A 24528-nucleotide genomic window follows, 5' to 3' on the forward strand; every position below is an offset into this window, starting at 1 on the left:
TACATTTTCAAGTTTTTTGACCGAGAGAAAAATTTTTTATTGATATTAGTGTAAAGAAACAATAAAAATCGAAAATTTCATATGCCTATAAATAGTTCAATACGATACAAAATATTTTGAAAATTGTATGGTGAATAGAATATGGTAAAACAATCATCGTTCAGTGAAAATTGCATGTATTTACGGTCTGGAATTACACTAAAAACCAAAATCGATTTTTTCGAAAACTGATTTTACTTAAAAATTCCCATTTTTCCTCAATTGTATGTTTGTTTTTCTTGTCGCTTTTTAAAACTATATAGAAATTTAAATTTTGACCTAGCGAAGGCACAAACTAGATTCACTTTAAACTGTATATGAACGTCTCAATTAGTAATTTAACAAATATTATTTTTGTTACGTCAAATTGCAATTGAAGGTCTAATAATATTATGTCTATCTAATCTACATTAATGCCTATGTAGTTCATTTTATATCATAAGACGAAATGTCAATATTGCTTATCATTATGACTATCTAATCAACATGTTGCATTATGTTATCAATCATCACATATCAAAATAGTATATCAGTGTAATTTTGTAGGTAATTTACAATTTTGAAGTTGAAGTAAATCTTAATTGTTACTTAGGTTTCTATTAGTTTTTATTAAAATTGGCATATATTATATTATTGACTGTATACTGGTTGGCACCATCACATTATCTCGAAATTGGTAAAATAAAAATATCTAATCAGTAATCATGCGATTTTACTTTATTAAAGCTTTGAAAGTAATTAAAGTTATAGTTGGAATTTTTAAGTTGAAATTTAATCATACAATTTGAATTATTTTCTTAACTTAAAGAACAGTCACTGATTTTTTTATCCTTAAATAATTTAATGGCTTTATTTTTTATCACTACCACCTATACGACAAATTTGTTTTGGTTACTAAGATACTAGTAGTTACTAGCATTTTTAAAATGTGAATTGATGAGGTTTCTTAATGCTACACCTATGCATCAAAATATTATATGATTCCATGTAGATAATAAATATTATTTAAAATTAATTAGTTCATTCATTTTTATCATCGCTTGTTAATGACATTATTATTTTAGTTAGTTATCTTTGTATAATAATTTATATGCTTTGTGGTCATTATGTATACTTTAAGTATGTAGAATGCTATTTAAGGTTTAATAATTTTTGTTTGAACATAAAAACAATAATCATGATATTATAGATGATGAATGAAAAAAAAATGTAATAACCATGTTAATTGTTTATGTTAATAAGGTTCTTAACATATTTTGAATCGGTTAAGTATTTGTTTTCACTCTTATTACTTATTACTAGGTAGGTACATATTATTATTCATATCTACTATTAAAGTCTCTGTAAAAATGCCGATAGAAGTGGTTTTCATTGATGCTAACATTCATTTAAAATTCACCAATATTATCTTATAATACAGTTTTAAAATAAAAATGGATTTATTGCCAATTTATAACACCTATGTAAATATAGTTTTTGTAGACGAGTTCAAATCTAAATTCTTCCTTTTGTGCTGAAATATTTCTATACATTCATTTATTTATTGATAAACCTATAAAATAGTTGTCAGTTACAATATTTTTATTGCAAACTTTTTGTTGCAGATTGTACAATTCAACCAACTGTTATGAATAATGATTCAGGTATAATTAGCTTTCAACATTGTAGCCATAAGAACATATACTGTATAAACATTCCAACTAATTGTCCTATTTGCAAAATATGTTTAAAAAATTTGCAGAGCATTCCAATCAGGTAAACTATTCAACATTTTAATTTTTCACATTCTAGTATTTTTAATGTCGATAAAATCTAAACCTATAAATTAAAAATTTGTTTAAGTAATGGACCAAATATTTTGTTATGTAGCGTTATTTCACCAAGACCTAACTCTTAATATGCTCTTATAGACTTATAAATATAATTTTTAAGTTAGTTTAACAAGATTCTTAAAATAAATTTATATTACATACTTATAGAAGTGATTTGTTGAACTGAATAATAATTATATTAAAAATATGGATATATTGTTAAAAATAAAATTTCAGATACTGATAAGTGTATGGTTTATATAGTATTAGATTTTAAATTAAATCCTTGTCATATAAAAGTACTATAATTATACTTTTGTGTTAAGTATTATACAGTGGTAATATGACATAACAATGTGACAGTTAATTGTCAATAATTTGAAATATCCAAGAATTAAAATAAATACACATGCATTTTAATAAAAACTTCAATTTGGCCATGTATTGACAAAGATTCAAATCATGGATTTATTTATTTATGTACTTCAAATGTATGGTGTTATTCATGAAGGACAAAAACATGAAAAATGGTAACGATTAAATATTATTTCGTAAACAATGACTTTGAATGTATAAAAATATTTTCAAATCTTTCATACTTTTCTATTTGACAAGTTGAAGCAATAGTGTTAATCGTCAAAATATTATCGATTCAATCGTGAAGGTGGACTAAAAATTAAGAAAATATTCTTAAAAATATACTTTGACCATTAACCGGTATGTGAGTACAATAGAACAATTTTTTCCTATGTGTAAGAATACAATTGAGACCAACCTGTTTGAGCCCTATTGGCGAATGAGTCCAATAAGTGGTGATTACTGTATTACATTTAACTTAAACTATAAAAACTATAATTTAACCATTATACTACACCTATAGTGTACTACTAGATACTTCTAGCCATGGTCCATGATATAAATAACAAGCTAACAGTTGTATTATGCTTCTAACCTATTTAGTTCACATATGGGCACATTCTACAGCTTAACATTTTTATTATGTTTGGGTTTAATAATTTCTGTAGTCTGAGAATGATTGAGTACAACAGAGCATTAAAACAAGTATGGAATGAAAAATAATTATTGCACTATTAGTCTAATAGCTACAATTAAGCGGTACTATTCAAACTAGGTATTTATAGCTACTTGTATATAATTGAATGATAATTTCAGTTGTAATGAGTAAAAATAAAAATAAAATAACTTCTGATTTAACCAAAAGGGAGATGGAGGTATTTCTAGGTCTTGCCCAAAAAAAATTTTCTACTTGCCACTTAAATGTACTTGGTTATTCATAAAAAATACTTTCTATCCTCACTCTACTTGATGGAGATTTAACATAATAATATTTAACATTAAATATGTTTTTGGGCTGGACACAAGATAAAATGTTTCTGATCGATATATTGTAAGTTTTTCTTTGTCATGGTTACTTATTAAGAGGACATAGTAAAACATAAAAATAATATACCTTGTAGGGAAAAAATATTAAATTGTGTGTCACGGTATTTATCATAATTTTATAACAAATGAATAAAAGGATAAAAGAATGAAGTTTATGAGATTCAGCAATGGTTCTGTACAGTTTTATGTTAAAGTTTAAAACTAAAAATGACTTAAATAATCTAAATATTCTACGTTTAGTCTGTTGTACAAATCTATGTCAATGAAAAACAATTTTTTAGAACAAGTTTAAAATAAATACATTTTTAAGTATATTTGTTTTTTATTTTAAGAGTTCCTTATCCTTTTGTAAGAGCATCTCAGCAATCATGCTCTGTTATTGTGAAACCAACTCGAGATGATTTTTTAAAGTGAGTGTACTTAATATCGTTATTTAATTTGACATATTCATAATTCAAAAAAATCCTATCTTACATTTTTACTAGTAATTACCAACTAATGGATGATTTACATATTGGAGTGACAACGTCAAGAGGTACTGTTATATCATATGATTGGAATGGAGTCAATGAGGATACAGACAAATGGCAAGAATGTTTAGTTGTGTTTCAACTAAATGACCGTTCTTTGGATACACGTTGGGATACTATATTAAAAAATATAGTAAAAAATGAGTGTTGGGACAGTGCTAGGTTTGTTGAAATAAGGTTAAAAATTAATTGAATGATCGTAAGTGAAAATCGGTTAAAATTATTGGTGTCAATATGACCTTAATTTTAAGACAAACAAGATAAAAAGTTATGATCTCGCTTATATATATGAAGTTCCAGCGTCCCCCCCCCCCACTTTGTCCAATTGCCTTAAAAATACAACCAATTATTTGAAAATTAATTTAAATTAATTACATGGAATAGGTAAATACAATAAACCAATCTGAAACACGATAAACATATAATTAGTTAAGTCAATCTTTTAATAATGTCATACCGAAGAAAAAAGGTTAAGCAATACAGTTATTTAAGCAAACATCTGAATGTAGATTTTCTGCAAATATATACCTTCCACTTACAACTTATGAGGAACCTTGTATTACATTTTGATGTTTGTTGATTGAGGGAAACATTTTTTATCGGCATTAATTAAAATAAAACTTATAAAAATCGGAAATTTCTTGTACCTATAAGAGTATTTAACTAAAAATAATTCAAAATACTTTAAAAGTTTTATGGTGTATAGGAAATTCTAATATAAACATTAAGATATTAAATGAAAATTTCATGTATCTACTGTCATTTTTGTCAAATTGATTTTGTTAAAAACCTACCTTAAATTCCAGTTTTTTCTTAATATTTTTTTTCCCAAAGGAAATTTTAAAAATTTTGACCTCACAAATGAACCAACTAGATTCAATTTCCCACTTAAATAAATACTGAAGTATAAATCGAAGCATTACTTTTTTGACTACTCGTCGTGCACACAGACACAAAAAAAACAAATCAAACAATCTCTCCTCTCAGAATCTAAAATATAATAAAACTTAATAGCATTTTGTTTTCCAATTTCCAGAATCTGGTTGATATTTTTCTAATCAATAATTGTTATTTGTACTGGAAACATGTTAACATAATTATATTGTGGATGCCTTATAGCTTTATGCCAATCTAGTATCCAATCAACTAAAATATATCCATATAAACAATTATGCTATCAAGAAAAATAACAAAAAGGGTAGTGTAATTAATAATTATATAGTGTTTGATGATTTTTATTTTTCATTAATATTTATTATTTACGTATAAACGAAAATTTTTTTTTTTGTTTAACTTGATAGATCATTTTTGAATCAACTATGAAAAGCTAAGTTACTTCAACTGCCAATTCAACTAATTAAGTTGAAAAGTTTATTAGAAAATAAACTAACTAGTTAATGCTCACCTTTGAAGTTATTGTTTCGAATAAACTATAAAGTATGGAATCGCCAATTAATATTTTCGGAGGGCCACATTATAAAAGTTCGGTGAATTTTCGTAGGCCATCAAAATTGAATGTATATAGACAAATAAAGGCAGCATTTACAAAAAAAATATGACAGAAACAGCTCCTGGGGCCGCGCCAAGCAGAATGCATAACTACCATACATTTTTTTTTTCGTACATAGTTTTCTTGACTGCTGAGAGGATACAATCGCGTCATTATTTATTGAGCCTTACTGTGATATATTTATATAATTTATTATTGTATTATAGTATTATACATGCATGATGTATACAGAAAATTCCTATTGGAAAATAATTTATAAAAAATACAAATGTTTTGAATAGATAAGTTGTAAGAAAAAAATATTTTTTCAAAAACAGTAGAAGGATAGACAAACCTTTGTTTTTGAAAATAAGAAATAGTGTTTTATACAACGCCTTAGTTCAACAATTTCCAAAAAAATGTATTTTTTGTAAATGTTTAAGAACATTTGTATTGAATTATAATTACGTTAAACGTTTTGCACGTTTTAAAATTATTAGGTAGCTGGTATTCGAGTAATTTTTGTAAATAGCCCCTCTAAGCAGCGCCGGATAAGCAAGATATCGGCAAACTGAGTTTTAGGATTTCTAACATTGGACTTCAGCTACAACTACTGTACTGTTTAATAATTCGATTCAATTAAAGTTATTTTTTATTATTTTTAGTACTAATTTCTAATCATATAATAATAAAATTACGACCAAACACTCATGTCCGCGTGATTTATATTTACAGTTCTAGTCTACCTCGTAGGTTTTTTTTTTGAAATTTTGAAGTTATGAACACTTTTAAATTAAAAATGTTTGTGTTATAAAGTATTTAAATATGGTAATAAGTTAATTAGTTCTAATATTAAAAATAACTAAGTAAAATGGATTCTTTTTAAAATATAATTTAGTATATTAACGTTAGTATGACTTCCCCTAAGGTCCTAACTATATAATATAAGAGCTAAAAAGCTTATATTTACATTTAAGTTTTAAGTAATTACTAATTAGTAAGTGGCTTAACCTGATGAGGAGGGATAATTTCTTTAATACAATTTGATCTAAAATGCTACCTTTAACGTTGCAATTTTAATTGACTTGTTTTTTATTATTTTTGTACACTATTATGTTTATTTGTATTTTATTTTGATTCCTATATCATAGACAAAATTATAAATATATCATAAAAAAGGTAGACAAGTGGGTACCCGCCCATTTCATTACCACAAATGTCGGTGATGAACAGAAAAAAAAGACACACATAATTTTACAATGATAGAATACATTCATTCGCTACTCTCAGAATTTAAAAAAAACAACATCCAGTGGGTGTTTGATGCATTTTTTTGTATAATAAGTACCTACGTATTTCATGGTTTACACCTTAAAGTAGTCTTGTTTTTTTATCTAATAGATACAACGAAGAAAATCACAATTGTTTTTCATTCATTATGGCTTTCATAAAACAGTTCAACGCCTTCAGATCACCGGTACATCATGTTGAAACGAGAGAAGACTTTGCGGAATTGTATGTAGCTCCTACCACTTTAAAGGCTTATAAATACATTTATTTATACAGACAAATAACTGAAAATGGCTTCTATATTTACAGCCAACCTTCAAATGAAATATTGTGTACACAATAAAATTATTAAGTAATATAATGACTACATATATTATTAACAAAAATTCTATTTTATGCATCATATTCATATAAATATCGTTTATCTATCGCTAGTTTTCAGAATGGCTCAAAAACAATTGGATAGCGGATATATTTTATTCAAATATCACTAGATGCCCGACGGCATTAGTCTAATATCTTGAGAGTGCACATCAGTAACGATTTTTAGAGAGCTTAATATAGGCAATTTTTACTAAATTTTAGAGATTATGCCGCAATATCTGTCAAAAAAAGAGTAAATTTGTTGTGCATTTTATTTCTTTTATTTGCTATAAATAGAAGAAATTATTTTTTATTTTGTTTGGTATTCCTTTTATAGTTAAATGTTTTTAAGTTTGAATATTCTGTATGATTTACTATTAAATTAATTTTTATCTTGATGCAATTCCCATTTTATGCAATTGTATTTGTTTCTGAACGACTGGGAAAAAATAACCTAATTTTTTAACAAAAAAAGACATGTCGGAGCTAAATAATTATGGTACCTATCTCAGTGGCGTTATTTTATATTTTTCTCAAGGGGCCAAACAAATAACATTATAGGTAATATAAAATACAACTGCTAAGACAAAATTCAAAATTCAAAAATCGGTAACTTTTATATAGAGGTTTTTTCGGAATCATGGATAAATTTAAGAATGACTGTTTTTTAGAATTACTATAGTATCAGCATCTATATATTTGAACTAAAGAACTAAAAATATTAATAATTAATTATTATCATGACAATAGTTTTCTAATGATTATACAATTTGCTCTGTGCAATAATCAGACAACTCCTTTTTTTTTCAAAATTGACTTTTTTATGAAAACGATTTCATCGAAGAAATATCGTTATATTGATACAACAGTCATACAAATCTAATCGTTATCTTCAGGGTTATCATAAATATTGTTAATTATTTTCTATGGTCACCCTGAATAATTCTGAAAAATGGAGCTGCCTGGTTATTGTATATATATTTCTTCAAAATTAGAAAAATTATAGTTATGCTGTTTGACCAACAATCGGACCAATTTCTCTATTAGGCAAGGGCAAATGCTCACCTTGCCCCCCTTTAATGATGCCACTGCATCTATGTAATGTTTAATATTATAGTTATGTTTGTGTGGTAGTAGATAGGTGCTATAATATATTAGGTAGGTAATAAAACAATAGATTAATTAAAAACTTAAAGTTGATTATTTTTTCTCACGATTATACACTAGTAATTAATTAATAGGGAACTTTGTCAAAAGTGTAATCATAACATTATCATCAAAATTATGACATTTTAATCTAGTAATATGTATACATGATTTATAGATACACGTATGTAAATATAGGTAGTTTATGTATGTATAAATTGTATAACAGAATTTTTTTTCAAACATTTCTTTTACAGTGAGTTGTGTTAAAAAAAAAATTAAAAAAAAATTTAAAAAAATATATAGGTAGGTAATATTAATAATAATGAGAAGTGCGTGGGGCGATGTTGCAGGGATGATGACTGTAGTGCGAGGGGGTGTGGGGGTTGAGGGTTAATGGATCTTCCACGTTGCCCTCGTCATCAAGCTTTGGGTTTTCCCGTGGTTGTGGTGGTGGTGCTGTCGGCGCCGGCATCGGATGATTCCGAGTTCTCGACCACCGTGACTTCTGGATATTCGAGCTTAACGCCAGGCTCGCAATCGAACACGGGGCAGCAGTCGGGGAAAGCAGCTGTCTTGTTGGTCTTTTCGGACAGCTTGCACTTGGGGTTGGATTTGGGGTATGGACCACAGTCCTCAACCAGCTCCAACAGTCGGTCGGTGCCCTCCCCTTGCACGCATGTGGAACGTCCGCAGAACGGTGATAGCTCCCATGTGTGTCCTGGCTCCACGGTGGCGCATTTAGTCGACGCGAAACACAATCCAGGGAAATCTGTGTGGGCAGATACACGTGTTTTCGTCACATTATTATATCATTGAGTATTGTTAATAATAATGTTATAATTTCAAGGTCCAATGCCTATATAGTTGTCAGTTTGTCTTAACTTATAGTTTTTTTATTCCCATGAAAACGTTAAATACTTAAAAGTCAAGACCTATAATATCGTTATCAAATATTCACGAGTAATACTTCATAATATTAAAATATATTTTAATATTTGAATAATAGTATATTATGGCTTGTAACTTGGTCAATAGAGATAGGGTAATTACTAATTGGATAATTTTACATTCCCATATATTATTTTAATAGAGTAGGTAATACATTATATAACTAACCATGGGATAGGCGTATACTTTATTTTCTCTCTCTTCTTAAAAAATGCCAATCCATGTAACAGTGATTATTATACATAGCACTTAATGTACCTACCTAATGGCTAATACCTAATAATATTCTTTGAAATAAATGCAATAAATTAAGTTATAATTTGAAATTTCGAATAAAAAAACCTAACGTCCTAACTGTTTTGGTCTATGCAACAACGGATATGCTCGATTGGTTAATCAATAGTTTATAGTCAGAACTTAGAAGTACCTATATTTAACATTATGAGTAGGTACTAGGTAGTAACTATACTACTATAGCAGTAAAGGTTGTTATTAACTTCTTAACAAGTTAATTAACTAATTACATGATCTACTCTTATAATTTTATCTTGTTCGTTCGTAATAATGTGCTTTCATAATTTTATATCAAGTTAGGATGTGTCTATAATAAGTCACAATAAAAAACATCAATGCTCTTGAGATTTCTATTTTGATTTGTGAATAATCGAACCCGTATCAAAATAGGAGTTGCTGTTAATGGAAAGCGGTCACACTTCCTCGGTTAAATTAAGGCCGCACCACTGGTATTGTTTTATGGACAACGAACCTTCGGGTTTATCTAACTGTATCTACTAAGCTGGCAACATTTTAGTGACAGCCAAACATGGAGAAAATATCACGGTGACGTGGTGTACAAACGTGGATTGCACGAAAATGGCAAAAAAAATTAATAGCAATGCTTGGGACAAGGTTCAACGATTAACATCATAATATTATAACTTTTATAAGGTAGCGGTAGTTTGGACAGTTGCTATTAAATTCATCTCGAAGAAATTACTCTCAATAAATACTGCATTCTATACAATTGTATACATTAATGTGCTTGATATTTCATAAACGTTATCTATTAGACGTTATGGTTAGATGCATTTATTTCGTTGGATTTAAAATATTTTAACAAACCTCTTAGGACATCTGCTGGTATTAGCCTGCGGTAAATTCTGATTGTTCCTTCGGCTTCCGGTGCGGGTGTCGATGATTTTTCGTCAGCAGCGAGTACAATCGCAGCCACTCCCAACGCCACTGCCAAAATGCTCAGTCTGTAATCCATTTTGTTTTGATGGGTAATACTGAAAAGAAAAAAAATATTTATTTCCACTTCTTTTTGGCTAACACAAAATATTAAATTGAAAATATTTGTTAAATATAATATATATATATATAATTTGTATTTCTGATTATTATGAAATTAGTAAAATAAGTAAACGTTGACGTTTTATAATGCCCAAAACATTAACTGAATAAGGATGGTGTATAAATATTAAATAGGTATATATAACACTAATTAATATACGAGCGGAGCTCATACTCGTACTACACGAGGAGTACCTATAAGACCGCCGATATTCATGTTGTAGATATTTGAAATTTAATTTAAGTTATTTAAAGAAAATCTAATAGTGACACCAATGTGTCATGAACATGACTTGAATTAAATTGGTAGCTAGTGAAATAGCGTAAGTTTATATACCTGTACAAAATGTCTTTATTCAAATATTCAATTAACCAGGTGTTGCGAATAGAAATCTAAAATCGTGAATGAAAATTACTATGCATATGAATTGATAACTATACATTTTTGTTCTCAAAAAAATATTTCCAACCAATAATGTTTAAACTTTCAAACAATTATTTCATTAAACACCGCCTATACTTATTTCAGTTATTCCTCATCATTCGTTCATGGCTGTCCTGGACTACCGTAGTAGGTTATTTGTTGGGATCCCGCCAGTTACAATGGAGGCTTCTCATTTATAGATAATAAATATTGATTAATACCACTTTATTAATAATTAATCAAGGCTAGGAAATTAAAAGGAAAAATCATCTTGATTAAGTAGTTTTTGTAGAAAAAAATTAGAAATTTGAAAATTCAGTTTTTTCTTGAGATAATAATTATATTGAAATATATTCGAACTTTTTTCATAATATAAGTAGGCACAAATAAACATCAACAATATTTAAAAGCTACAATAACCTTAAAATATTTATAATCATGGACCAAACATATTCACCTCAGTAAAAGGTGAACTACAAGAAAAATAGTTGGTAAGCAATATTATTTTTTGAAACTCCATGCAATGATATTTTATTCAACTGAAAAATATAATCTAGCCATCTAGGTAAAATACACTTTTTACTCGAGTAGTCTTACTTGTTTACAAGTTTACATTGCAGTAAAAAGTAATTGGTTAAGTTAAAAGTTGTAAGAGAAACAAAAACTTTTAACATTTATACTAGTTAATTTTCAGCCTCGAATTTAATGATTAACAATAATACATTGTTGCAGTGGCATATTATGATATAATTTGTATGTTAGAGTTTGAGCTTCTGAGCGGTCTAACCACGAACATAATATTTATAAGTTCAAAACCAACAATAATACCTAAGTAATCCTATGTAAATGATCGTGTATATATCAGTGATCGCTAAAATATTTTACTATTTCACTTTATTAAATAATAATTTCGTTTAGTCGGTGGTACATTTGATCGGATAAAAATTGTTCACTCCAAATATTAATCTATACCAATATATAATACGCTCGTTTTCTGGTTTAGGCATTTTCGACTGTACATAAAAGGTAACATTTGACAACCTAGTTAAATCAAACGAAAGCGTTAAAATGTAAAACTTACTATTAGAACCAACGATCATATTTGTATAGGTAGTAGGTACATTTATTTACAACCGTATTGTGTATTTGCAGTATTTTATATTACCTATTCAGTATTCTGTAAGATAATACGTTATTTAATATTTGAGCTCAAGTGTCCTCCGCCGATTCGCGGAATATTCAGCGTCGATATGTATAATATATTTTGCAGTAATAAACAACTACTTTCCCGTCATTAATATGTATGTATTATTACTATTACTCGCATAAGAATACGGTGAAAGGTTATAACAATGTATGTATGCAGTTTAGGTATATTATTATTATTTCACGTGTGTTCTGTGTACAGGTATCTACACGATTCACGTCTGAGTGGTTGCTCCCGTAAAATACGGCTAACCTTCTTCGGTCTGTGTTTATTTTGGTTGTTTCCATGTAATATCGTCTTGCTCTTGATCGATATCTGATCAAAAACACTGGTCTAAAAATTATCGTTGCTTCAGTGAGTTGAATTGTATCATATGTATATATCGTCCATGAAATATTAAGGGTGCTTAAGCACCAAACAAAACGTTCATGGAACATGCCCATCTAAAGTTTAAAGTTTAAATGCGTAATAATAATACAAAAAACCATCTACTAGTCGTCAATATTTCTGAGTAGATACTTATATACTATTGTAGTGTACTTGGCTCTGGGTGATGCTAATCAAACTGTTCATGTTATAATAGTACATTAGACATTAGTACATTTAATTCGATTTACCAAAACCGATCGGTTTAATATTATAATGTTTATACCATAAATTATATGCGAGTGTGTGCGCGTGCGCCTGTACACATACATATCTAATAATATATTCGAATGCGTGTATGCACAACGCTTTCACTTCCAGGAGATAAAATCAAATCACGTCCACTTTCAAGGACCAACTGTATATTATGCAACTTCCTTCAAGGTTTCAGTTTCACATTTAAATTAGTGAAATTATCGTCTGTTTCGAACTCGCTCGTTGCTGTATTTCTGCGGTTCACTGATCGTCCTCTCCTTCTTCTGCAGCCAGTTGTAAGCAAATTGATTTTTTTCCCCTATTGGTAGGTATAAACCGCGTCTATTGCCGTGTTTTTAACATCTCCGTCGTTACGAAATCGACTTGAACAAAATCGTTTTCCGCCCGATCATATATAATACACCTGTCGTTCTGGTTTTACACACGTTTCGGCGCGGCTAAACTGTTATTATTAACTGTATAATAACGAGTACGACATTGTTTGTGTATGATTCTTGATAAACGTTTATGGATAGTTGGTAGTCAGGCCAGTAATTCTGTTTTCCCGTATGTATGATTTAGATTTTATAGATTGCAGAAAGGGTCTTACTGATCTTCAATCCATTCTAAGTGTAAGTATTACTTGCTATAGTAGGTACCTATATATATATAATATGATTACATTGAATCTGTAGTTTCTTAATGGTTTAATATCTCCATATAGGTACCTATACAGGGCGGGCAATCGAGTATTCCTAATTTTTCATACAGCTAATACAGTAAGCCCTGTGTAGGATATTGTTAAAAAACAAGTATTAGGGAGTCAGAGAGGATCACAATATTTTTTTTTTGCGCCACCTGTTTGAAATATATCATCGGCGCAAACTAACTCTAATACAATTATAGTTATTGCTTATTATAATGTATTATATTGTACAGTGACTAGGCTAGGTTTGAATGATTGTATTTCGGTCTCAATAACATATATATGCACTAGATTAGGAAGGAGCTACTTTACATCGTGAAGTCGGAGATAGGGACGAACTTGCCCAGGAACGGATCAACTTATGGTGTATTGAGTATTTCCTAGCACGCTGTATAAACAATATTACATATTATAATGGAAAGTAGGAAATACCAAAAGTGCAATCGATTACGAATATCTAGCTGTAGCTAGAATAAAATAGTCGTATTATATCATTGCATACTCTTTCGATTCTATAACATTATTCCAACGACACAACCCCAATACTTTATTCGTCGATATCATAAATAAATAATACAAATCATCAGAATAGTATAAATAATTATTGGTTTTAAAAATTATCCTTCCTCAAAAATCTGCAGAGCATATTAGGCATCGGAGTCCTTTTTTGGGCAACAGGGAAAATACTTAAAAACAAGCATATCGCATGGATACCTAACCTAATCAAGTAATATGAGACCCCCTCCCCCTTGTTGAATTATGGGACTTTGCATACTGTATTATAACAAAATATAAGTAATAACAATAACAATAACAACAACAATATCTGATACCTACGTATGTAAATGTGTTAAGCTACGCACTCTTGTACACATTATGTGTACAATAGTAGGTATACATTGTACAAGTGAACAAAACATGACATAAAGTGTTATATATTGTAGAAGTCTACATGGGATACATGAAGAGATGATGTCCCGAGATGCTCAAGAGAAATTTCGCATTTTATGTTATATCACATTATGCAGGGGCACACTTGTTTTCGAGGACGAATCTTCGGGGTCGTCGTCGATCGGTTCGTGTCGCCGGCGGGCCTTGGCGACGAACAGTTTTCTTAAATTATTTTTAATTGTTATTTTTTTCGTTCTTCTTGCGAGATGCGGCAAAAACGACGGTGACTAGAAAATCCGCAGAAAACCGTGTCCGGTTTCTCTTTCTGAACGCGGACTTGAGAAAACAGTTTCCGGTTCCATTAATCGTATTATTTACGGTAGGTACGATTTGCGCGGGTTCTGATCCCGGCAAATGATATCTTGACGTACAATAGTATTACAATAATCGTCAACGCAATGGTAGATATAAAAGTAAGTCGGTAACGCACAGAGTATACCGTGGTTTAATATAGGTAAGCACTAAAACGTGCGTTGAACCTTGGTCCAAATCTAGTCCTATGTATGCTGTCAAAATTGCACAATACGTCATCGTCTCGTCGTACTCATTGTTGTTTCGTCGACCGAGTCGAGCAACTGATGATGATTGTAATTATTATTACTCATCGTCGCACGCGACGTTGTCTTCGTTACGTATTATGATTTACAGGTAATTAGCGCACGTGTCCGGCACTCATCCGAAACCACTGATTTCGATTTTCACGGCCATTATAATGTGTATTATTTTCATTTATTATAATACGATGTACCTCTGTGGTCAGAAATGTTAAAAAAATATTTACGCACAATATGGTTAGGTACATAATATGTATGATCGTTGTTTTTTATATTTAGTTTTCACCATGTTTTTACAAATAGATTTCATTGTATTATGTAGTAGTGCAGTCGATGTTCAGAGGTTTTTTTCGGTTTCCGATCGTTTTAAAGCCCAACAGATAAACACTTAACGAAACGGAAATATCAAAAACATTAATATTTATTACCTCATGACGTTAGTTCATCTTAAGAGACAGAAAGAAGAGTGTGAGATTAAACAAAAGTGAAAAGGTAATAATTTGTAATTCCTAACAATAATTTATAAGTTTTGAACTTACGAAATATATTTTTTCCTTGAACGCAAGCATGCCGTATTTACAATATGACTAGTCAACAATGATGAAAATTATAGTAAAAGTCTAAAACTGTTTTAATTGTTATTTGACAATACTTCATCCCGCTGTCAAAAGAATAAATAATTTTTAATTTTCATACGACAGCTGTCCATTGATATTTCGGTCGAAGCAAAAGAGCTATTTATTTTGAATTAAAATAGAAAGTGTTTTCCTGAAATGTGTTATGTTTGTAGACGAATTAAGTACCGAACAAGTAGTTTACTAATTATTATCTATTAGTATTTATTACTATTGGTGGGTTGCAACTTCGTATATAGGTATATTATGAGTACCTATTTATATACAGTAGGGCCCTATTGTTACGGACTCTATACGGTTCTATCTAACCATAATTATGGGACCATTATTGTGAAACAACCGAAAAACGAGCGGACTTCAAATAAATGATTGATTAAAGAATACTCATATAATTGATTTAAGTTATGCCTGGATGTGTTATAATTGGTAAATTACGTATACTTGGGATTTGGGAATCAAGATTTTCATAAATAAAATGTTATGTAGATTCAAATGTCACTGTAAATCATGTTACCTAACTATGTAAGTTAAATAAAACTTCTAAAGTTTAGACTAAAAGTACTATTATAGCTATAGACTATATTACACAAATTGTTATTTTATGAAATAAATTAAATATGTTCCACAGACAAAACTCTTTATTCCATCAAATCTATAAGTAAGAGCGACAAAACAAGATATTTAGAATTTAGATATCATAATATGAAAGAGCTATAACAGTTTATGGTAGCAGATAAATGGATTCGTGGCGTTGAAATCCAACTATCCAACCATGCATTATTTATGTATGAGACTTAGTTTTACTTTGAAATTATTCTATATTTTTATTCTTAAAGAACATTTCCTAAAAGTAAATTAATTTGATTTGTATTGTTTAACTTAATGTATGTCATTGTATGACTATTGTATATTAGATATGTAGGTATACTGAACATACATCGGTAATCTCATACCGCTCATTTAAACAAATAACGGATGCTAAGAAATACCGAGTAAAAATATAGTAATTATTATTGCGTAGATATTTTAACACAAACTACAGACATCGTTGATTTATGTGAAATTTTGAAATGTTGATGAGAATAGAATCGTCATGAAACATTATATCAATTAACAAGTACACTATACTCAAGTAGGTACCTATTACCTTCAAAAAACTAATCACCTGCAGTATTCATTATTGTTTGTAAACGCCCTGTTTACTGTGGATTAATGGTATTTTAATGTTCCTTTATTCTCGATCAGGATATAATTTAAAATTGTTAACTATTTTAATTAGGTTAATGCAATAAGTACATTATTATAAGTCAATTAATAATTAAAATAAAACCTTGTACATTTTATTTAACATTGGATAGTCATCATTATAATTACCTCATACCTAAATAAATATTTTAAAAAATCTCATTATTCATCGTAATATTTTAAATAACTTCTAACTGGTTTTTAAGTATATGTTTGTTTTTAAATTAATATTAATATAATTCTATGATATGTTTAATAATATTATACACCCTTTCATAATTATGTTTTTCTTGGGTAAGCTATAAATTATAATAAAACTTAATATTGTTAAGAAAATATATTACATACGATATTATAGGTGCATTATAGGTATAGAAATACTATGTGTTTAGCTTAGATGAAAACCAAATTAATAAATTAAAGAGTAGGTGTTTGTCTGTTTTTTTTAAATTTCATACTGTAAATAAAATAAAATATGAATTTCCTAGTTTACAAAATGTTTGTGTAGTTTAATATTTTTTTGGGAGCAAAATATATCTCTGATATGAAAAACATAGCCATCATTAGCAGCTGTACACTGGAATTACAAATAGATGACTACATATTTATTTTATTATATTGACGAATGGTTTTATTTATTGTTATCCCGAGATTGCATTTTTGTTTGAAAGATTATTGGTAATCAATATTTTTGTGTTGATTTGGGCAAAATGTAATATATTATAACAACATCGCATAATATTCTGAATCAAATATTTTGGATTTTCTCTCTTAACATTAGGCACATTAATCAAAAAAAAAAAAAAAATATAAAATACAATTACCTAACCAAATTTGTATTCAATAAAATGTTTACGATCAGCTGCTAAAGATTGATTAATGTATGCTATCGGCAAACATCATATTGGCTTTGTGGATTTGTAATCAGTGAGATAAATAGTAGCTAGATAATAATATTATAAAATTAAAGTATTAAAAATTCTAAACCGCAAAGCATGTAATATAACAATTTAACACACATGTCTGGTTCAATCGCGGCTGACACGCGATGTGTGCATTTCGAGAAAAAAATATAAAACACAGCTTTTATAGTTTATACTACCTACCATTATTGAACGAAAATCTCGCGTTTTTCAAATACAATGGCGTTAACGACTTAACGTTAACGTTAGCTACAGACGCGAGATTTTTTTCGAAAATCCGCAGATTCACTGTAAAACGATTACCAACACAATGCACAATGTACTATCTATTAATCGGTTAGGTTAAGTACCACTCGATTGACCGAAGAAAACTATTTCTTTTTTTATATAAATGATAGTGTAATTTTCTTCATAATATCTACCTGCCATAGGGTACCTATACAATATTTTTGGAAGGAAGGTATGTTTGATGTTCGCACCATATAGGTAACAACAAACAAAGTATTATGTTAATATCTAATGTTATTTTATTATTGAATGTCGAACCTGGTAAGACAAAATGTAACCACGCTTTAAACGATCTGGAGGATCTCTAGGTATTAGGTACATGGGATAATAATATAGGATGTCAACATTAGTAAATATGATAAATTAATATTATACCGATATGAACAAACAATAATAATTATTATAATAGCCTTAATAGTAGGTACATAGTATATCATATACTTACGTGGACGAGAAGGCGTCTGTTCCTGAGTTATATAGCAGAGCTATATATATAATAGGTAAATTATATATAGATGCGGGGAAGTCGGTTCCGGCGGGTGTGTTGAACGGGTGTCGCAGCTTCGAATTATGTCTGTGTGTGACAGGTACAGTGTGCAGCGGTCGGTGCTGTTTTAAATGAACCACCTCAAGACTACGTCTGATTGTTTTATATAGGTAAATGCAGGTGGCGGGGCGGGAGCGGGGATGGTCGAAATCGCGGCGGCGGTGGCGGAGGAGGCCGCCTTCGCAGTTCATTATTATTATTATTATTAAGTATTATTATTATTATTACTGCTGATAGTTGGTCGCGGTGGGGAACTTTGGTTTCACTCTTCGCGTCGGGTTTTATCTACATTAAATATTATTTTATTTTTCTTAGAAATTACGAAAATACAGATATTTACTCGTATAATATATATGCAGAATGCAGATCAATGTGTATATGTATAGGATACTTATTGGTTATTAGATACAGCTTTATAGTCCATACAGAGGACTGTCTTATTTTTATTCTTGGTTTTAAGTTTGATCAGTTGTGCGGTGAATGATATTTTAGAAAAGCATTGTTATTAATTTGTACAGTTGTACCTATATGGTATACAGGGTGATCCAACAAGTATGCTCACCCCTCTTTTTTTCTTTAATATTGAAGTTAGGTTCAAAATCTGATTTTTGGAATCTTTAAATATACTCAATGACCATATTTTCATATTCTTGAGATTTTTTGTGCCACTTTAGGAGTGTCCTGTGGTGATACAAACTTTTGTTTTTCAAATCAAAGGAATCTCAAGGATATGAAAATATGGTCTTTGAGTATATTTAAAGATTCCAAAAATCAAATTTTTAAAAACTCCATTATTAAAGAAAAAAGGGGGTTGAGCATACTTCTTGGATCACCCTGTATGTACAATATAATTTAAAATTTTAGTTCTATCAATCATCCCTAGGTATAGTTACATGTTTCGAGCTAATTTTTTCTGGATGGCCGAAGAATCATACTTACGCTACACTATAAGTTTTACTTTTTTATTCCCCTAAGTTAGTCAACAATATTTGTATTGTTGAATTATTAAAGTATTTGTAATTGATTGTATATTTTATATAAATATATATTGTTTTGATTTTAGGTCAAACTATATAGTCTATAGCTCTGTTATTTTGCTGTAATTTGTTGCTGTTGTTTTTTTTTTTAGGGTGCTTGGTATTTTTAATATATATTTTAATGATGTATTTGTATATGTATATATGTATCATATCTATCCTCTATGCGTATATTCGTGTGTTTTTCTTGAATCTTTTTAATTTTTTCACATCGTTATGCTACTATTACGTTGTCTATGCGCGTTCATGAATTATTTATGTGTATACTAATTCCAGTCGGCTGGAGATGCTTGTTTAAATTACAAATTATGATCATTATTATTATGTATTACGCATAGACTTTTCAATGAAATGTTAAGATATTGTTCTATTGATGTGTAATATTCTTATTTATTTTATTTTTCTTTGTACCAACATTGTATTTATACGCATACATATATAATATATATATAATATGTCCTATATATAAATGCAAATTAATGAAAATAATTATATTGAGTTATTTTTAGTCAAATTTATAAATTAATTTAAAAAAAAATACATTTAACTATATATTAATTATTTTTTTATTTAAATTTAAATTTTTGTCTAATTTTTTGTCTAGTAACTTTCAGATTTCTGTTAATCGATTGTTTTGTTAAATATTTATCCTAAATTAATGCATCATTGTAGTCCGAAATTTTTTAATTTTTTTTTTGTTAAACCAAGAAAAATATTTTATTATTTTTATTTACAATTATTATTGTGTACTTACCTAATTATTAATTAAATAAAAAAAATATTAAACTATTTTTTAATATTTTTACTACGGTTTGGATATTCAGGTATAAATATGATTTCAACTTTCCATATCATTTTTTTATGAGCTGGGAAAAGTAAAATTATTAGTTACTATACATTGGTCACTTATTTATTAAAGTCAAAAGATTTTTAAAAAAATAACTCTACTAGTACCTGGCTAGTAAACGGCGTTAATACCCACTCTTGACTCTTGTAATGTTTGGGTATATTAATAAAATATGGGTTAAATATTAAATCGCCGATGAGTATCCAAACAAAAACACTTAATAGCAATATATATTAGACAAATTAAATAGTTAATGTGTAAAAATAAACGTTAACAATATTATATAATATATTTTATTAGCGTTTTAGCGTACTACTTGTTTATTTCTAAACCGTAAGGAAACTTTTTTTACCCAATTACTTGTCACAGATATTATTGTTATATTTTACTATGCTCGGGTAGATTCTTGTCTATTATTTCGTTTTCAATGGAATTATTAATTATCATATTTTCCAGTTGTGGTATGAACCGAGAACAAAAAATGTCCAATAAAAACCTTGGAGACAATGATTTATTCCCAATTATTTTATGCAGTAGTAACAACTATAAATACGGCATGGTTATTGAACAATCTATATTGTACAAATGACCCAGAATGTACCTAATCCGCATTATTGTTTGTTGTAATTTTTTTACAGCTCGTGGTTAATCTGTATATATTTTCCTTCAAAAATTTAGGTGGTAATAAAAAAAACGATTATAGATTTACGATTTTATTTTTCACACAGTTTTCCCTGGGCTGGTATACCTACAATTTACAGAATTCAATATAGCCAAAAGTACCTACATTATAATTTAAACTAGTTCGATCTTAGTTTTTACTATTATTGTTATGCATTTTATTACACAATAAAAAACAAACACCATTAAATGGTGGATACCTTACATTTTATATCTGTTCATGTAAATTATGCACATCGAATTTCGCGCTTTAACTATAAAATGTCTAAAAATATTATGGTTATTTTGGATAAGATATATATTTGTTACCTAATGGCTAATACATAATATATGTTTACAATATTACAGAATTTATATATTTTTTAAATATTGTCCAAAGTTTTGATTTTAATTTGAATAAAAGTCTAGTCACAATAAACACATCTTATGCGATCTTTTAAGAGCGTCAACCTACTTAAGTTTAATCGTTTTGTATAACAATAAGATATAAATATTATTTAATTTTACTGAATAGACAAGCTGGAGTCTAAAATTGAAATTAAATTATAAAAAGTACATTTAGTCGAAATTAGGGGGGGGGGGGCTGGAGGCTAAGCCAAAACAATCACTCAGAAGTTAAATTCTTTGATTTCCTATTTCCTTATTGTATTTTATTACCTTTAAAATTGTACCATAATATTGGCACAAAAAATAAAAATGTATTTATGCATAAAAAAGATATTGTGATATGTAAGTGGATAATAAATACTGAAAAATTAAAAAATAAATTTTCGTTAACCTATTTAATAATACGCATTCATATTATAATAGTACAATACTACTCATTAAAATTTCTTCGATTGATCGTTTTCTGTGCAGAGTTGTTTATTATGATGCTCGTACCTTCCGTTATTTTTTTCACACTGAATACAAATTGTTACAGTGGATCCCCCCCCCCCCCCAATTTTTTTATTCTGATTGTGCCTATGCAATAGTACAGTAATAGATAAACACATTCAGCACAGCTAAACAGCTTAGTTAGATAAACACGTAAGAAATAGAAACATTAAAACATAAAGATGATACAGTATTATATAAAAGCGTTATTAATTATTATGATGGCTTTTAATACTTGGCCACAAATTGTATTACCAGAAACGTTGTTTTGCTCTACTCGGGTTTACTCTGCATCTGTTGTTTGATATTATACATCACTGGCCTGATCCCAATATTGTTTTCAGTACGGCACCGTAATGATGATGGACTAATGATGCACCCACGAGATTTAATGACAGCATTAAAAAAATGTAGGAGCGCAATTTTATTTTAATGGATTCTAATTAAATTCCACGAATAATTTTGTTTTTTGTTTTAGTTATGTTTATATACAGAATACACATTATTGTAGTGGGTAGGTGGATTTGTGGATTTGTGGATTTTTAGGAGCAGATATTGTCTTATGAATTATTAATAATTTAATCGCATCGAATTGTATAATATATTTAAAATGCACCATGGTACTAGTATTATGATAATAATCGTATAAACTGCAACTTGATGGCCATAATATAGTGAACCGGTTGCCGAGTGTTATATGTTGCCCGGTCCAAAAGTCGTTATAATATTATAATATACCCAGTCGAATGATTTATTCACAACCACGTGTGCTGCATTATTACTGGACCTTCCGGCCGCGATCTTTCGTACGGAGCGGTATTATTATGTACATATGTATATTATATATACGTGTTGGTATATTGTACATATATCTGTTAAGTCAAAAGTTGTTTCACGACGGGTCTAGACAACTGCACGATTATAAAATGGTTGGTATAGCCGTATAGGTAATTAAATAATATAATGCTCATTATTGATCGTAATAAACGTGACCAATCCTAATACTAATAGGTACCTACATATACGAACCAAAAAAAGTACCTACCATAAAACGAGAGGTTATTTGGATCGATACACTGCACAAATACATATAAATAAATAATTTCTCGTATTATAGTACCTATATAATATTATGCGTCTACTTTCTCCTTCGGCTGCAGAAATCGTACCTATCATTTTGAAAGTGGCAAATTCAAACTTTTTGCACTTTTTGAATGTCGGATGTATTAAAATCCAGACTCGAAGGGTGCTGGCACATAATATTCAATAAATCCAGAAAACTTAATTATGCATTTGTTCGTACTGCACACAGCACACCTATACATTATCGCCCTCACAGATCACAACCATCACTAACCATACAGGCATACAGCTGCAGTCTGAGTGTCCATAGTTATTCCAGCAGATATATAATATAGAGGTTGTTCGTTTTTTATAATGAACCGATTTTTTCGATCTTTTCGGCCTTTTTTTAGATAGTTGTTAGTGAGGCGGTTAATTTAAGTTCAAATATTTTTTTTTAGAATTAATGAAATAAACATTTTGGAAAGTAACATAGGATTTATTATTATATATTATTATTTAATATTATTACTAAAAATAAAATATCAAACAAATGATTCCCACAATACCTAAAAAAAAGACTTAAAAACAAAATAATAAAAAATGGTAATATACTAATACTGCAGAGTTGAAGAATTTGGTTCGTTTAAAATGGTCCAATTTTTTTCTAGGTTTTTGGTCAAAAATAGTGCAAGAAATACACCATTCTCAATATTTTTGTCTATGTTATATGTTATTATGATTGTTAACTTTAAAATTAAGATTTGCACAATGTGCCTGAGATAATATATTTTAGAGCGTTGGTATAGTCTATTTAGCGCTTATAATTTCTATTAAAAATTCAGTAAATGGAGTGGATAGAACATGCGCCACACTCAAATCTGTTGCCTCTATTATATACAACAAATTTACGCTTAGAAATTCATTTTCAAATTTCAGTCTTGTGAATTTTAATATGAGATTGATTTTAGCTACCTATACCTAATAATATTTAAAGTTAGCAACATTATTTATCATTATTTATGTTATGTGGTATTATATCAGAGGTTTTTTCAATTTTTATTTTAAAGCTAGTTACTTATTTATAATATATGTAGCCCGCTTGCCACAATTTAAATATGAAACACTAAAACAAATAAGCATAAGATTTAACAAATTATAATAAAAAATTGTGAAATTGGCATTGAAAAAAAATAAACAGAATTTAAATGCATTTATAATACAATGATTAAATTAAAATTAAAATCAAATAATAATAATTCAAAAGAAGAATTGGCTCTACAAAAAATAACGAGATTATTATAATATAAGTAAGTAAAAATGTAAGATTGTTATAATTTAAACATGCCGTTGGAAATTAAATAGGAGTAATCTGATTCAATAAACAATTATTTGGTGATTTTCGATTTTCGATTTGTTTATTTTTAGTGCAGATTTTGTGATCATTATTTTCTACACATAATGATAAGATTTGATGATTTGTGATGCAGATTTTATAACTTTTTAATATTTTAAATAATTTATTAGAAACATTATATTTTTTTTTAT

General features: G+C 28.7%; 2 protein-coding genes across 4 annotated transcripts; one reads left to right on the forward strand and one right to left on the reverse strand.

Annotated features, from left to right (window-relative positions):
- Positions 1–541: 541 nt before the first annotated feature.
- LOC111026308 lies at positions 542–8432 on the forward strand. Of its 3 annotated transcripts, none has more exons than XM_022304363.1 (6): positions 542–715; positions 1644–1682; positions 1781–1794; positions 3587–3664; positions 3740–3946; positions 6675–8432. In XM_022304363.1, exons 2-6 carry the CDS (start codon positions 1674–1676, stop codon positions 6904–6906), a joined length of 540 nt encoding a protein of 179 aa, XP_022160055.1. In that variant the 5' UTR covers positions 542–715; positions 1644–1673; the 3' UTR covers positions 6907–8432. The 3 variants fall into 3 exon arrangements, with proteins under 3 accessions (XP_022160055.1, XP_022160054.1, XP_022160053.1); XM_022304362.1 differs by having other exon boundaries at positions 544–715; positions 1644–1794; positions 6675–6915; positions 6999–8432; XM_022304361.1 differs by having other exon boundaries at positions 544–715; positions 1644–1794.
- LOC111026306 lies at positions 8105–18564 on the reverse strand. Its single transcript, XM_022304360.1, has 3 exons — positions 18376–18564; positions 10146–10312; positions 8105–8844 (listed from the first exon to the last, which is right to left on the reverse strand). The coding sequence occupies exons 2-3, from the start codon at positions 10291–10293 to the stop codon at positions 8495–8497; spliced, it is 498 nt and encodes a 165-aa protein (XP_022160052.1). The 5' UTR covers positions 10294–10312; positions 18376–18564; the 3' UTR covers positions 8105–8494.
- Between the last annotated feature and the right edge of the window lie 5964 nt (positions 18565–24528).

This window comes from Myzus persicae, unplaced genomic scaffold, assembly GCF_001856785.1.
Source record: "Myzus persicae strain clone G006 unplaced genomic scaffold, MPER_G0061.0, whole genome shotgun sequence".
Taxonomy (NCBI): Eukaryota; Metazoa; Arthropoda; class Insecta; order Hemiptera; family Aphididae; genus Myzus; species Myzus persicae.

Excerpts from the sequence above, each read along its gene's own strand:
- LOC111026306 (XM_022304360.1), bottom strand. The coding sequence starts at position 10,293 with ATGGATTACAGACTGAGCATTTTGGCAGTGGCGTTGGGAGTGGCTGCG. Across the intron at positions 8,845-10,145 it reads ACCAGCAGATGTCCTAAGAG|ATTTCCCTGGATTGTGTTTC; the intron begins GTTTGTTAAAAT and ends CTGCCCACACAG.
- LOC111026308 (XM_022304361.1), top strand. The coding sequence starts at position 1,667 with ATGAATAATGATTCAGGTATAATTAGCTTTCAACATTGTAGCCATAAG. Across the intron at positions 3,665-3,739 it reads ACTCGAGATGATTTTTTAAA|TAATTACCAACTAATGGATG; the intron begins GTGAGTGTACTT and ends CATTTTTACTAG. Across the intron at positions 3,947-6,674 it reads GAGTGTTGGGACAGTGCTAG|ATACAACGAAGAAAATCACA; the intron begins GTTTGTTGAAAT and ends TTTATCTAATAG.